Source organism: Danio rerio, chromosome 12, assembly GCF_052040795.2.
Source record: "Danio rerio strain M-AB ecotype USA chromosome 12, GRCz13ab, whole genome shotgun sequence".
In the NCBI taxonomy this organism is placed as follows: domain Eukaryota; kingdom Metazoa; phylum Chordata; class Actinopteri; order Cypriniformes; family Danionidae; genus Danio; species Danio rerio.
In genome coordinates this window covers 39,714,681-39,727,693 of record NC_141032.1, presented here as the reverse complement: position 1 = coordinate 39,727,693, position 13,013 = coordinate 39,714,681, and the positions used below count along the sequence as shown (strand labels likewise).

Here is a 13,013-nt window from a genome sequence, read left to right as displayed (position 1 = left end):
GTCAGAACACAAACGAGTCGCAGGTAATAAAGTATTAAGCGTTTCTCCCAAAGAAAAGCCTGTCTAAGCGAAATGCTGACAGGCGTCTGTAGCTCCGCTCACATTCCGCCTCTTTACCTGGTTACCACCTGGTTGGAGCGATGACGTGCAAACAAAATGGAGTTGGTTGGCCACGCCCACAAGTTGCTTTATTTGCGCTATTCAGAAACCTATGGGTGACGCCGGGAATGTACATATTTTTTACAGTCTATGATGAAAACATATGCTTGTTTGATGTAAAAATTCATAACTATAACAAAAAAATACTAATTTGTACATCTCTTCCGTGTGCAGCCATCCTGTCCGTTATAAATGGTGTATTCTGAGAAATTTTTGTAGCCCTTGGTTTCGAGTGGGGTGCTGAAAAATCTCAGTTTCAAGGGTTATCTAGCCCTTTCACTTTGCCCTATACCTTCAAGCTAAAGAGAATTGGGACACCCCTACCCCTTCACGTGAATACAAAAAAAAGAGGTATAGGTAAAGGGAAGAGGTAAGAGGTAGAAAAGGGATTGGGCCTAAATAGTGAAATCATATCAGCAGCCAATGACTATCAAAGTACAACATTGTTCAAAGTCAAATAAATAGTGTTAATGTTGTTCTGAAGTCATACTTGAATGAGATTTCAGACCGAATATTTAAAGTACCATGGTAAACAATATAGAGAGCATGTCACAATGTGTCACTGAAAGAATATCCAAATACAAAACCAACTTTACCTCAATTAAAAACTCCTCACTTTTCAGACTGTCCACAAAGTTATAGAGTTGAGTGTACTAACTTTAAATGTTAAGATAATAACTCAGTTCTTAAGAAAAATATAATGGCTGAGAGAGCTTAACATGCTGTAATGTAGGAAAACACATGCAATTATAAAGAAACACTAGCAAATAAAGAAAAGATCTTCATCGTTTTGACAAAATGCGTGTTGTAAATTCTCACAATGCAAAAAAAAAAAAAAAAAAAAGAGAGTGTGTTGCAAATTCTTACAATGCAAACAATGTGCTTCAAGTTCCCACGGTGTAAACAAATTAAAGAAAAGATGCTGCAAAATCTTGTGAAGCAAACACATTAAGACAACACAAATGTGATGAACCCGGCTATTTAGTCTAATAAAATACAATATAAAAAGAAATTGTGTAATCAGGATGTAACAATAAACAAAGAAACTCACCTTTCAAAGAGCACCTACAACTTCACTGAGCAATAGTCAGGGCACAATAAACAAATCCCAGCCAGGTCCGTCACATTTTTGGGTCCCCTTGAAACATTTTCCGCTTGTGTTCAGTGCCATCTGCATGTGTTGTGGGAAAATGTAGAATTTACAGCACATCTTCTTAATGTGTTTGCATTGTGATACATTTGCTATCAAACCAATGAAGGTCTTCTCTTAATTAGCTGGTGTTTTTTGTAACTGCATGTTTTTTTTATTTATTTATTTTTTTTTAATAAACTGCAGTACTCTCGGCCACCGTAGAAAAAGGCCAGAACTGCATATTGTTACAGGATGACACATGTCTCAGTTCTGAGTTTTTCTCTTGAATTTCTGAGAATTTAATTGTGAGACAAACTTGGAATTGTGAATCAGTTATTTGGATTGCATTTTAGTTATGACTTTATCTTGCAAGAAATTCAAGTTTATAATTTTGAGCGGTGGAATTTGAAGATGTTATACTAAAATGTGACTTTTTTTAAATGTCTTAACGCAACGTAGAAAAGTCCAAATTTGTAACTATTTTGAAATTTAAAATAATAATTACTCTGAACATATCTTACGCTTTTCTAGCTTTTTTCCCTCAGAAAACTGTTGTTATTTGGTAGGCTTTTTGACTAATTAAATCTGTATTTCTTAAAGTTACAACTCAACATTTTGAAATATCATTTACCCACAATTTTGAGGAAAAAAATTGCAGGATGTTTACTCAACTGTAAAACAAAAACCCACAACTCCAGGGGAAAAGTCTAAATTGTGAGATATAGATAAAAAAAAAAAAAACAATTGTGGATAAAAAGTTTTTAAAATGTATAAAAAAATATATTAAAATTTGCCCCCTTTTTTTTTTTTATAGCAGACATCTAAATATAACTAGGTTGTCCCTGACTTGGAAAACCTAGATATATACAGTACATGTAGCCTATTATAATGATAAATATCTAGATTTAGAAGATTTAGACCTGGAATGGTATAAAATTATTGCAATCACACAAAAATAATAGCATTTACACAATTTTCATATACAGTATGTTAACCAAAAGGTTTTTACTCAGTCTACTGCACTACTTTTCCACAAGCTAAGTTATGACTGTTGACCATAAAACGTCATTCATCAGAACAACAAAAATGTAATCATCATATACCCCCTTATGTTGTTTCAAGCAAACAAAAGTAACAGAAACACTTTTTAAAAATGGCCAAACAGTGAAAATTAGGTGTGAAAACAAATTTAACAGAAAGCAAGAACATAGATAGTCCCTCAGTAAGACTCCTCTAAATGAGTTAGAGCACATATGCATGCATGTATCAGCTGTTATGGACATATGGACGAGAGGTCTGTTATGAGTTATGATTACAATCTGTTTGTTTAACCCATCTGGTTGGAGACACATTTGCATGGCTGGTACACGCATGTTTGACGTCCTAAGTATGTCAGAAACGGAAACACAGAAGAACAATGAAAAACAGCCTGGATAAGGAGTCGCATCATGAAACCACAGCATTAAAAACTTCACAAAATGACAAAAAGTAAAAATAAAGTAGCTTAAAGGTGCATCAAAATAAACATTTGTGAAATTGTTTTCAGTTGATATCTTTAAAAAATACAAATAAAAAAATGTTAATCGTATCGAGTCATATCAAACTGTGTGTGCGTTTGTACCATGTATTCCTTACATTGGGAATTGGTGGGACCAAATGTCCCCACAAGTATAGCAAAACTAGTAAATGTTTACCTTGTGGGGACATTAGTCCAAGTAAGGAAAATGGCTCATAAATCACACATAATTAAGCATTTAAAAATGTCAAAATGCAGATTGTTTCCTATGATGGTTGGGTTTAGGGGTAGAGTCAGGGTAAGAGGTTTGAATATACAATACAGTCTGTATAGTATAAAAACCATTACATCTGTGGAAAGTCTACATAAAGATCGCTATACGTGTATTTGTGTGTGTGCGTGTCCATAAAAAGTCAGTGCGTCATGGAGAAGAAAGTCATACAGGTTTGGAACAACATGAATGAGCATATGATGACAGAATTTTTTATTTCTGACCGATTATTCCTTTAATAGATTATGTTTGAGTTCATATCTATTGCTCACACTGATGTTGAACAAAGAGACCAAATTCGGTCATCAAAGAGCAAAGGCATGCTAGAACTATTTTCTAGAGATATTGGGTTGCTGTAGATGGCAAAGAGCCAGAAATGGCCTTTCATGCACACAGCAATAGACATGCACAGAGCCGATAAGACAAATGTTTTAAAATGTAACAGCAGCCTTTTGGGGCTTTTTTCTACTTCTACTTTTAGGCTGTATTTACACAGAGATTTTAACTTAAACTGAAAACTTTTTATGAATTTTGACCAGTCACTTACATGCCAACAGCATTTTAGAGGCCCCTGTTTGTTCCTATCTGAGCAATGGTGCGCAGACTGACAGCCAATCAGAATAAATCCAGCACAAGAATTTAAAGAGGACGATGACAAATTATGAGGGCTTATAATAAACAGAGCATAAATAAAAAATAGCTCAAGTTTTTGTTATCACTATTGATGTGAATGGCTTTACAGTACTTCATTAGAAAGTGTTCATCGACAACAGTGTATCCAACATGTTTCTGCAACACTGCATTACAATTCAAATATAATTTAATTTTGTCATCTCACCAACCATTTCAGTCACTTACTGTAAGTCTTACTGAAAATTGGTGACATCCTTTTGTGACCCATGCAGGGCTGCAATAACGAATCAATTAAATAGATTAAAAATCGATTACTAAAAGCTTTGGCAACAAATTTCATAATCGATTTGTTGTGCCGTGTGACGTGTAGGCATGGGCTGATATAAGATTCTGACGGTATGATAACAATGGATAAAAATATAATGGTTTCACAGTTTTGCGGTATTGTGATTACTGCTTTAAAATAAATTATTTTTAAATGTTTGGGTAAACAACAAAACCTTTTTTTTTCCCTTTGAACACAATATTTATTATTTTGAGAAACATTTAAAATATTTTAGAACCGTAAAGGTGTCAGGCTAGGTGAACTATTGACTTCGGCTGTCGTCATATGTTTCAAAAACAGATTTTTTTTTACAATTTAAAATGGCATCTTTTATACTGGAGAAATTGTTGTCCTAAAAAAAAAACATAAATTAAAAAAAAACCATACTCATAACATAGGAACGGTATTGCGGAACATTTTGACGGTTTTAAAACCTTGACTTTTCCAAACCACGGTATACCTTGGAAAACGGCTAGCGACGCAGAGACATTTGATTATTAAAACATTTTAGTTGAGCGCTGGGTGAACGCACTCTGCCTCCCTAGCGCACTGATGCCAGCAGAGTTCAGTGCCTCATAGACAGGGCGGGGGAATAAAATGAGCAAAGGTAATGTTAGAGGAAAGATACATGGCGAATGCAGAGAAATCTGTGCGACCCTAGTTATCCAAGGTGTGGGAAGATTTCACACAAAATAAACCAAATAGTGCATTAACGGGCAAATATGCGAAAGTAATGGCGGGAGCACCACGGCAATGATCCAACACCTAAAACGCAAAGATGTTGGAGTACTTTATAAAGGAGGAAAGGAGCAACAGCAGGGTAAAATCACCACAGAATCCTACTTTTGTTCCGTTTTGAAGTAAGGAACGTAAAGTCCCTGGTACTGATATTTGGACGGACGATCGCAATGCTGGTTCAGCATCGTGATGTCTATTAGCCATCAGCGATGGAAAATTGTCTATCAACCCAACCTTAGTGTGTGTATTTATTTATTTATTTTTTGTTTGTTATTTGTAACAGTCTATAAATTACTTTTTAAAAATATTTATTTGTATTATTTTTTTCTAAAGTGTTTGATGTTATTGTTGAGTTTATGTATGTATGTATATATTATTATTATTTATTATTATATAGTATTAATTATATAATATAAATTAATTATATTATATAAATGATATAAGATATATTAATTATATTATATAGTTGTAACATTAATTATATTAATTATATTATACTATAATAATATAGCATTACTATAAATACATCTATACAATATGTCTTAATCTATACGACAATGTTTAAAAATAAATACATTGTATAAATGATCCATCCACAATTATGATTGCCAAACCGTATTTAAAAAAGTTAAAGTTTTTATCATTCAAAAGTATTTTGTTTGTTTACACTTTTTGAACTGTTATAGAATATATATTTATATTCAGTTGGAATTGTTAGCCCCCCTTAGAATTTATTTTGTTATTATTATTTTTTTATATTTCCTAATTGATGTTTAACAGAGCAAGGTAATTTGTTACAGTATGTCTGGTAATATTTGTTCCTCTGTATAAAGTCTTATTTGTTTTACTTTGGCTAGAGTAAAAGCAGTTATTAATTTTTTAATAAACATTTTAAGGTCAAAATTATCAGCCCCTTTATGCTATATTTATTTTCGATTGTCTGCAGAAAAAACATGGATATACAATGATTTGCCTTATTACCCTAACTTGCCTAGTTAACCGAAATAACATAGTTAAGCCTTTACATGTCCCTTTAAGCTGTATAGAAGTCTCGAAAAATATCTAGTTAAATGTTATGTACTGTCATCATGACAAAGATAAAAAAATTCAAGTAAATAGAAATGAGTTAGTAAAACTATTAAGTTTAAAAATGTGTTGAAAAAAATCTGAAATTAGGGGAAAAATAAACAGGGGTAGCTAATAATTCAGGGGGGTTAGTTATTCTGACTTCAACTGTATATTAAGTATTGAAATAAATAAATAAATAAATAAATAAATAAATAAATAAATAAATAAATAAATAAATAAATAAATAAATAAATAAATAAATAAATAAATAAATAAATAAATAAATAAATAAATAAATATATATATATATATATATATATATATATATATATATATATATATATATATATATATATATATATATATATATATATATATATATATATATATATATATATATATATATATATATATATATATATATATATATATATATATATATATATATATATATATATATATATATATATATATATATATATATATATATATATATATATATATATATATATATATATATATATATATATATATATATATATATATATATATATATATATATATATATATATATATATATATATATATATATATATATATATATATATATATATAGTTCCCCTTCGGTTGGGGAACTTCAGTGCCATGAATGGGAGGATTCGGATCAGAAGCCGCTTATCTGGAGAGTATTGAACGGGCCAATGAATGAAATTAATTGGCAGCGTAAGCTTGCGCAGGTGTGCGACATCTGCAATTATCTCAGCATATAAGCACACCTGAAGCCAGCAGACGCCATCCTTTTCGCTTCAGATCCTTTCTGAGTGAGTCGATGAGGGTTCCTCTTGCTGATCAGCACTTCAGAGCGAACGAGTGTGTCTCCCGGTCCAGAGTGGGTCTTCGCGGTGGCAGACGGTCGAGCTGGGTTACTCCCTTGCCTGCGGTTCTTTGGGTCCGGTCCTCCAGAGCGGTGCGTATAGTTGCAACTTTCCTAAAAGAGCAACACAGTCGTGCAGCACGTCCTTTTCAGGATGGCGCTCCGACTGTGCGTTTCTGGATGCGGGGGTTTCCTGTCTCCGGATGATGGACACGATCACTGCATTGCATGTTTGGGGGTCCAGCATGTTAATGCGGTGCTCGCGGGCGGTTCATGTCGTCATTGCGATGCCATGACCGTTGCACAGCTAAGATCGCGGCTAACTTTCGCAAGAGAGCGAGCCACCCCAGTTGCCTCCTGTTCTAAAAAAGCAGCGGGCGCTCGGGCAGATCTGAGGGTTTCAGCGGGAGCTAATCCGCCGCCCACGGGCTCGCGGACCTCTCGCTCCTCACGGCGCTCCATCCAAGCTTCGGGTGGTGAGAGTGATCCGTCTAACCAGATGGTAGCTCTCACACTCGCTGACACTGGAGATCAGATGTCCTCCGCGGCATCGGAGGGTGGGCTTTCACTGTCCGACGAAGATCCGGACCCGCTCGCCCCCTCCGGGCAGGTGAGCGCTGTCAAATCGGATCCTGAAGCGGACATGTTAGCCGTGCTTTCCCGGGCTGCTTCGGCCGTGGGGTTGGAGATGGTTTATCCCCCAGCTCCGCGGCCGGACCGACTAGATGGGTGCTACGTAGAGGACCAGAAGGCGAAGCCTTCGAAGCCTCTCGTCCCCTTCTTCCCGGAAGTGCACAGTAGGCTCACGCAGTCCTGGAGGGCACCTTTCTCTGCCCGTGCTGCGAGTGCCTCCGCCCTCACCGCCCTTGACGGCGGAGCTGCCAGGGGGTATGAGGCGATCCCGTCAGTGGAGCGCGCTATCGCGGTCAATCTTTGTCCGCGCGGCGCCTCTACGTGGCGGGGTTTGCCCCGCCTCCCGTCCAAAGCCTGTAGGTTGTCTGCCTCCCTCGGAGCCAGAGCTTATAAGGCTGCGGGCCAGGCTGCTTCTGCTTTGCACGCGATGGCCACCTACCAGCGCTACCAAGCGCAGGCGCTGGCCGAGCTGCACGAGGGCGGGTCCAACCCAAGCTTATTACATGAGCTGCGCACCGCGACCGACTATGCTCTTCGGACTACTAAGTCCGCCGCGTGTGCGCTGGGGAGGACGATGTCCACACTTGTGGTTCAGGAACGCCACCTCTGGCTAAACCTGGCCGATATGCGCGACGTTGACAAAGTTCGCTTTCTTGACTCGCCCATATCCCAGGCTGGCCTGTTCGGCGACACCGTCGGTGAATTCACCCAGGAATTCAAGGCGGTGAAAGAGCAGTCGGATGCGATGGGCAATGTCATCTATCGGCGTGGCCGTAAGCCCGCTCCGCCCGCCGAGCCATCCACCTCCGCTGTTCCTCGCCGAGGGCGCCCGCCAACGAGTGCTGCCCCGCCCCCGCCTGCGCCTCCGGCCAAGCGGGCGCGGCGTTCACCTCGAAAGCAGGCAGCCCCTCCTGCCCAGGGCGCCGTTAAGTCCGGTAAACGGACCGCGAAGCGTCCCTGAGACAGGCCATCCGGAGAAGAGGAAACTTGCTCTTTCCCCGCTGGAGGGCGGGGCCCCGATAACAACGGTACTTTTCAGTGCCACCAAAACATCAGTAAAAGAGCACTTTTTCCCTTCCCCGGATGTGACTGCACGAGTTCTGCCAGTCCGGGACGCGCTGCCTTCCGGCTCGCAGACTCTACGTGCTTCGCCAGTGGCTCACGAGCACTGGGGGGACGGTCTCCCTTCCCTCAGCCCTCCAGCCCCCTCTCCGGAGTCAGGGTGCGGAGCCAGAGCGAATCGCTCTCCTCCAGCTTTTCCGCGGGACCCTCGTGCTTCCCGGATCAGCACACCCACTCCGCGCTGCCCCACCGCTGGTACGTCAGCGATTGTAGCGATGACTCCATTAGCGAGGGCTCTGCCTGCCTGGTTAGCGCGGGCCAGCCCCTCGCGGTGGCTCATACGCACAATCAGACTCGGTTACGCGATTCAGTTCGCGAAACGGCCCCCCAAGTTTACGGGCGTGTATTTCTCCAGGGTCAACCCCCTGTCCGCCCCTGTCTTGCGAGAGGAGATTGCTGCCCTCCTGGCGAAGGGTGCAATCGAGCCGGTTCCTCCAGCCGAGATGGAGAGTGGGTTTTACAGCCCATACTTCATCGTACCCAAAAAGAGCGGTGGGTCACGGCCAATCCTAGATCTGCGCGTTTTGAACCGCTGTCTGCACAAGCTGCCGTTCAGAATGCTCACGCAGAGGCGCATTCTCCAATGCGTTCGTCCTCGGGATTGGTTTGCAGCCATAGACCTGAAGGACGCGTATTTCCATGTCTCCATTCTTCCACGCCACCGCCAATTTCTGCGGTTTGCGTTCGAGGGTCGAGCGTGGCAGTACAAGGTCCTCCCCTTCGGGCTCTCTCTGTCTCCGCGGGTCTTCACCAAACTCGCGGAGGGTGCCCTAGCGCCCCTTCGGCTCGCGGGCATTCGCATACTCGGTTATCTCGACGACTGGCTGATTTTAGCCCACTCGCGGGAGCAATTGATTATGCACAGGGACGAGGTGCTTCGGCATCTCCGCCTACTGGGGCTTCAGGTCAACCGAGAAAAGAGCAAACTCGCCCCCGTGCAGAGGATTTCTTTTCTCGGGATGGAGCTGGACTCGATCACCATGGTAGCGCACCTCTCCGAGGAACGTGCTCGCCTGTTGCTGAACTGTCTGAGGGAGCTCGACAGCAAACTAGTGGTCCCACTGAAGTTCTTTCAGAGGCTCCTGGGGCATATGGCATCCGCAGCCGCCGTCACGCCGCTCGGGTTGCTCCATATGAGACCACTTCAGCACTGGCTTCACGATCGGGTCCCCAGACGCGCATGGCACGCGGGCACACACCGGGTCTCGGTTACTGCGCTGTGTCGCCGCGCCCTCAGCCCTTGGAACGACCCCTCGTTCCTACAGGCCGGTGTGCCTCTAGGACAGGCGTCCAGCCATGTTGTTGTTTCAACAGACGCTTCCAACACGGGTTGGGGGGCCGTGTGTCGCGGGCATGCGGCTGCGGGCCTCTGGAAGGGTGCCCAGCTACATTGGCATATCAATCGCCTAGAGCTGTTGGCAGTGTTCCTCGCTCTCCACCGCTTTTTACCGGTGCTGGAGCGGCAACACGTGCTGGTCAGGACGGACAGTATGGCGGCGGCGGCGTATATCAACCGCATGGGGGGTATGCGCTCTCGCCGCATGTCTCAGCTCGCCCGCCGTCTGCTCCTCTGGAGTCACCCGCGGCTGAAATCGCTGCGCGCCATTCACGTCCCAGGCACGCTCAATCGTGCAGCCGATGCGCTCTCACGACAGCTGTTACGCCCTGGAGAATGGAGACTCCACCCCGAGTCTGTTCAGCTGATATGGGCGCGATTCGGGGAGGCCCAGATCGATCTGTTTGCTTCCCCCGAGAACGCTCACTGCCAGTTGTTTTTTTCCCTGACCGAGGGCTCTCTCGGCACGGATGCACTGGCCCACAGCTGGCCTCCGGGCATGCGCAAGTATGCGTTTCCCCCAGTGAGCCTGCTCGCGCAGTTTCTGTGCAAGGTCAGGGAGGACGAGGAACAGGTTCTGCTAGTTGCGCCCCTTTGGCCCAACCGGACCTGGATATCAGAGCTCTCACTCCTCGCGACGGCCCTCCCCTGGCGGATCCCTTTGAGAGAGGACCTACTCTCTCAGGGACAGGGCACCATCTGGCACCCTCGCCCCGATCTTTGGAACCTCCACGTGTGGTCCCTAGACGCGAGGAAGACTTAGGTAACCTACCGACTGCGGTGGTTAATACCATCACTCAGGCTAGAGCCCCCTCCACGAGGCGCGCCTACGCCCTGAAGTGGAGTCTATTCACTGAATGGTGCGTCTCTCGCAGAGAAGACCCCCGAAATTGCCAGATTAGTGTTGTGCTCTCTTTCCTTCAAGAGAAGTTGGACAGCAGGCTGTCGCCCTCCACTCTCAAGGTTTACGTGGCCGCCATCTCCGCTTATCATAGCGCGGTAGCTGGCGGCACCGTGGGAAAGCATAACCTGGTCATCCAGTTCCTTAGGGGTGCTAGGCGAATTAATCCATCTCGCCCCCCTCTCATGCCCTCTTGGGATCTCGCCCTCGTTCTCACGAGTCTGCGATCCGATCCCTTTGAGCCACTCGAATCAGTATCTCTAAGATTTCTGTCCCTGAAGACAGCTCTGCTGGTTGCGTTGGCCTCCATCAAGAGGGTCGGGGACCTGGAGGCATTTTCGGTCAGTGACTCGTGCCTGGAATTCAGGCCGGATTACTCTCACGTTATCCTGAGACCCCGCCCCGGTTATGTGCCCAAGGTTCCTACCACCCCCTTTAGAGATCAGGTAGTGAACCTGCAAGCGCTGCCCCCGGAGGAGGCAGACCCAGCCCTTTCTTTACTTTGTCCAGTTTGCGCTCTGCGCATTTATGTGGACCGTACTCAGAATTTTAGATCATCTGAGCAGCTCTTTGTCTGTTATGGCGGTCGGCAGCAGGGAAGTGCCGTATCGAAACAAAGATTATCCCACTGGATTGTGGATGCCATTTCACTCGCTTATTCGAGTCGAGGTCAGCCGTGTCCCCCGGGAGTACGTGCACACTCCACTCGGAGCGTTGCATCCTCTTGGGCGCGTGCACGCGGCGCCTCTCTAACAGACATCTGTAGAGCTGCGGGCTGGGCGACACCCAACACATTTGCAAGGTTTTACAATCTGCGAGTGGAGCCGGTTTCCTCAAGGGTATTAGGTAACCCTTTGGTGATTGAGGAGACAACTCGGTAGGGTGTTGAAACACGCTTGCTGCGCCATTCTCCCTAACACGGAGGTACGTGCGCCTTTTTTATCTGTCAGTAAAGTTCCCCGTCAGGTGAGCCCTGCAGATTCCTCCGTGGCCCCCAGCACTGACTCAGCGGAGGAGTCACTTGCTGGCCCACTACGTTGTAGGTCTGCCCGCTGGTCAGCCCGCGTTTTGGGTATAGGTGCCTGCTATGCGTGATCCCCACTAGGCGATCCCATATGCTTATTCCGCCACGGTTAAGTCCCCCCCCTGGGCGGACCCGTGTCTTCCCTCTCCGCTAACCACTCTTTGCTATGCGTACTCCCCCTTTTTAGGGCTAGTCCATAGGTAAATTCTGCCATCTATCCCCCCCTTGGGTAACGGATGGCCTCCGCAGCGTCCTCCCTATCGGGATTGCACGCTTCCCAACGTACTGTCGTATTTCCTAGAATTATCTAGATGCTCACGACTTCCCAAAAAAATATATCTAAATCCGTAAAACTTCTGTTGAAGTAGGATAAATTAGGGCCAGGGACACGTTGGAGGACCGCGCCCCCCATGATGTGGGTGCGTCACGCTTGCTTGACTATCTCCTCATCGGGGGTGTTGGTAAGGTGCAGTCATTATGGCGCTTTCCATATTCTCCCATTCATGGCACTGAAGTTCCCCAACCGAAGGGGAACGTTCGAGGTTACAGAAGTAACCCTTCGTTCCCCGAGGAGGGGAACGGAAGTGCCATATTCCGTCGCCATAATGACTGTCCCTTAGCTGTTTGAAAGTCTCTTCAGCTTAAAAGGATGGCGTCTGCTGGCTTCAGGTGTGCTTATATGCTGAGATAATTGCAGATGTCGCACACCTGCGCAAGCTTACGCTGCCAATTAATTTCATTCATTGGCCCGTTCAATACTCTCCAGATAAGCGGCTTCTGATCCGAATCCTCCCATTCATGGCACTTCCGTTCCCCTCCTCGGGGAACGAAGGGTTACTTCTGTAACCTCGAACGTTCATAAGTCATAACAATTTTGCCTCATATTGCCAAGAATCACACTTGTGCACAAGTTTCATGCATAGCACTCAAAGAACATTTCAATGTACACTAACTTTTCCAGCCTGTACCATAGTCTGGTATGCATGTTACATTTTTCGATTCATCAACATTTCTACAGTACCTAATGTGGCGATGCTGCTTTGACTCAACCTCCTCCCACTGTACCACATGCCTCAGCCTTAATGACAGACCATTATCAGCCTGAGATTGCAGCAGGGGAAATAAGCTTCATACTGCCTCAGCATCCAAGAATAACTACTCGACGCAGGATATCTTGAAGAGAGAGAAAGAGAGAGAGGGAGAGATTAAGCATCCTATAACCGGAGCAAGCGCTCATGACTGTGGAATGGCATGTCAGACTCAGTGCCAGCATGACCAATA

At 44.3% G+C, this 13,013-nt stretch overlaps 1 protein-coding gene and 1 long non-coding RNA gene across 16 annotated transcripts in view; one reads left to right on the top strand and one right to left on the bottom strand.

Moving 5' to 3' along the window:
• LOC108191741 (uncharacterized) overlaps positions 1–13,013 on the bottom strand; it is a 197,626-nt gene that overhangs the window by 162,050 nt on the left and 22,563 nt on the right. For 11 of the 15 annotated variants that reach the window (XR_015504428.1, XR_015504427.1, XR_015504425.1 and 8 more), the window contains exon 2: positions 12,754–12,905. The exons of 3 other annotated variants lie outside the window; for them this stretch is intronic. This is a non-coding gene — a long non-coding RNA (uncharacterized LOC108191741). Of the gene's footprint in view, positions 1–1,210; positions 1,274–12,753; positions 12,906–13,013 lie in introns of those variants that run through there. One more of the 15 variants, XR_015504431.1, reaches the window with a different exon arrangement.
• Positions 8,102–12,053, top strand: LOC147841458 (uncharacterized). The gene has a single exon (XM_087275458.1). The coding sequence runs from the start codon at positions 8,102–8,104 to the stop codon at positions 10,568–10,570; it is 2,469 nt and encodes an 822-aa protein (XP_087131584.1). The 3' UTR covers positions 10,571–12,053.

Bases quoted from the DNA above. Each gene is read 5' to 3' on its own strand.
- LOC147841458 (XM_087275458.1), top strand. From the start codon at position 8,102: ATGTCATCTATCGGCGTGGCCGTAAGCCCGCTCCGCCCGCCGAGCCAT.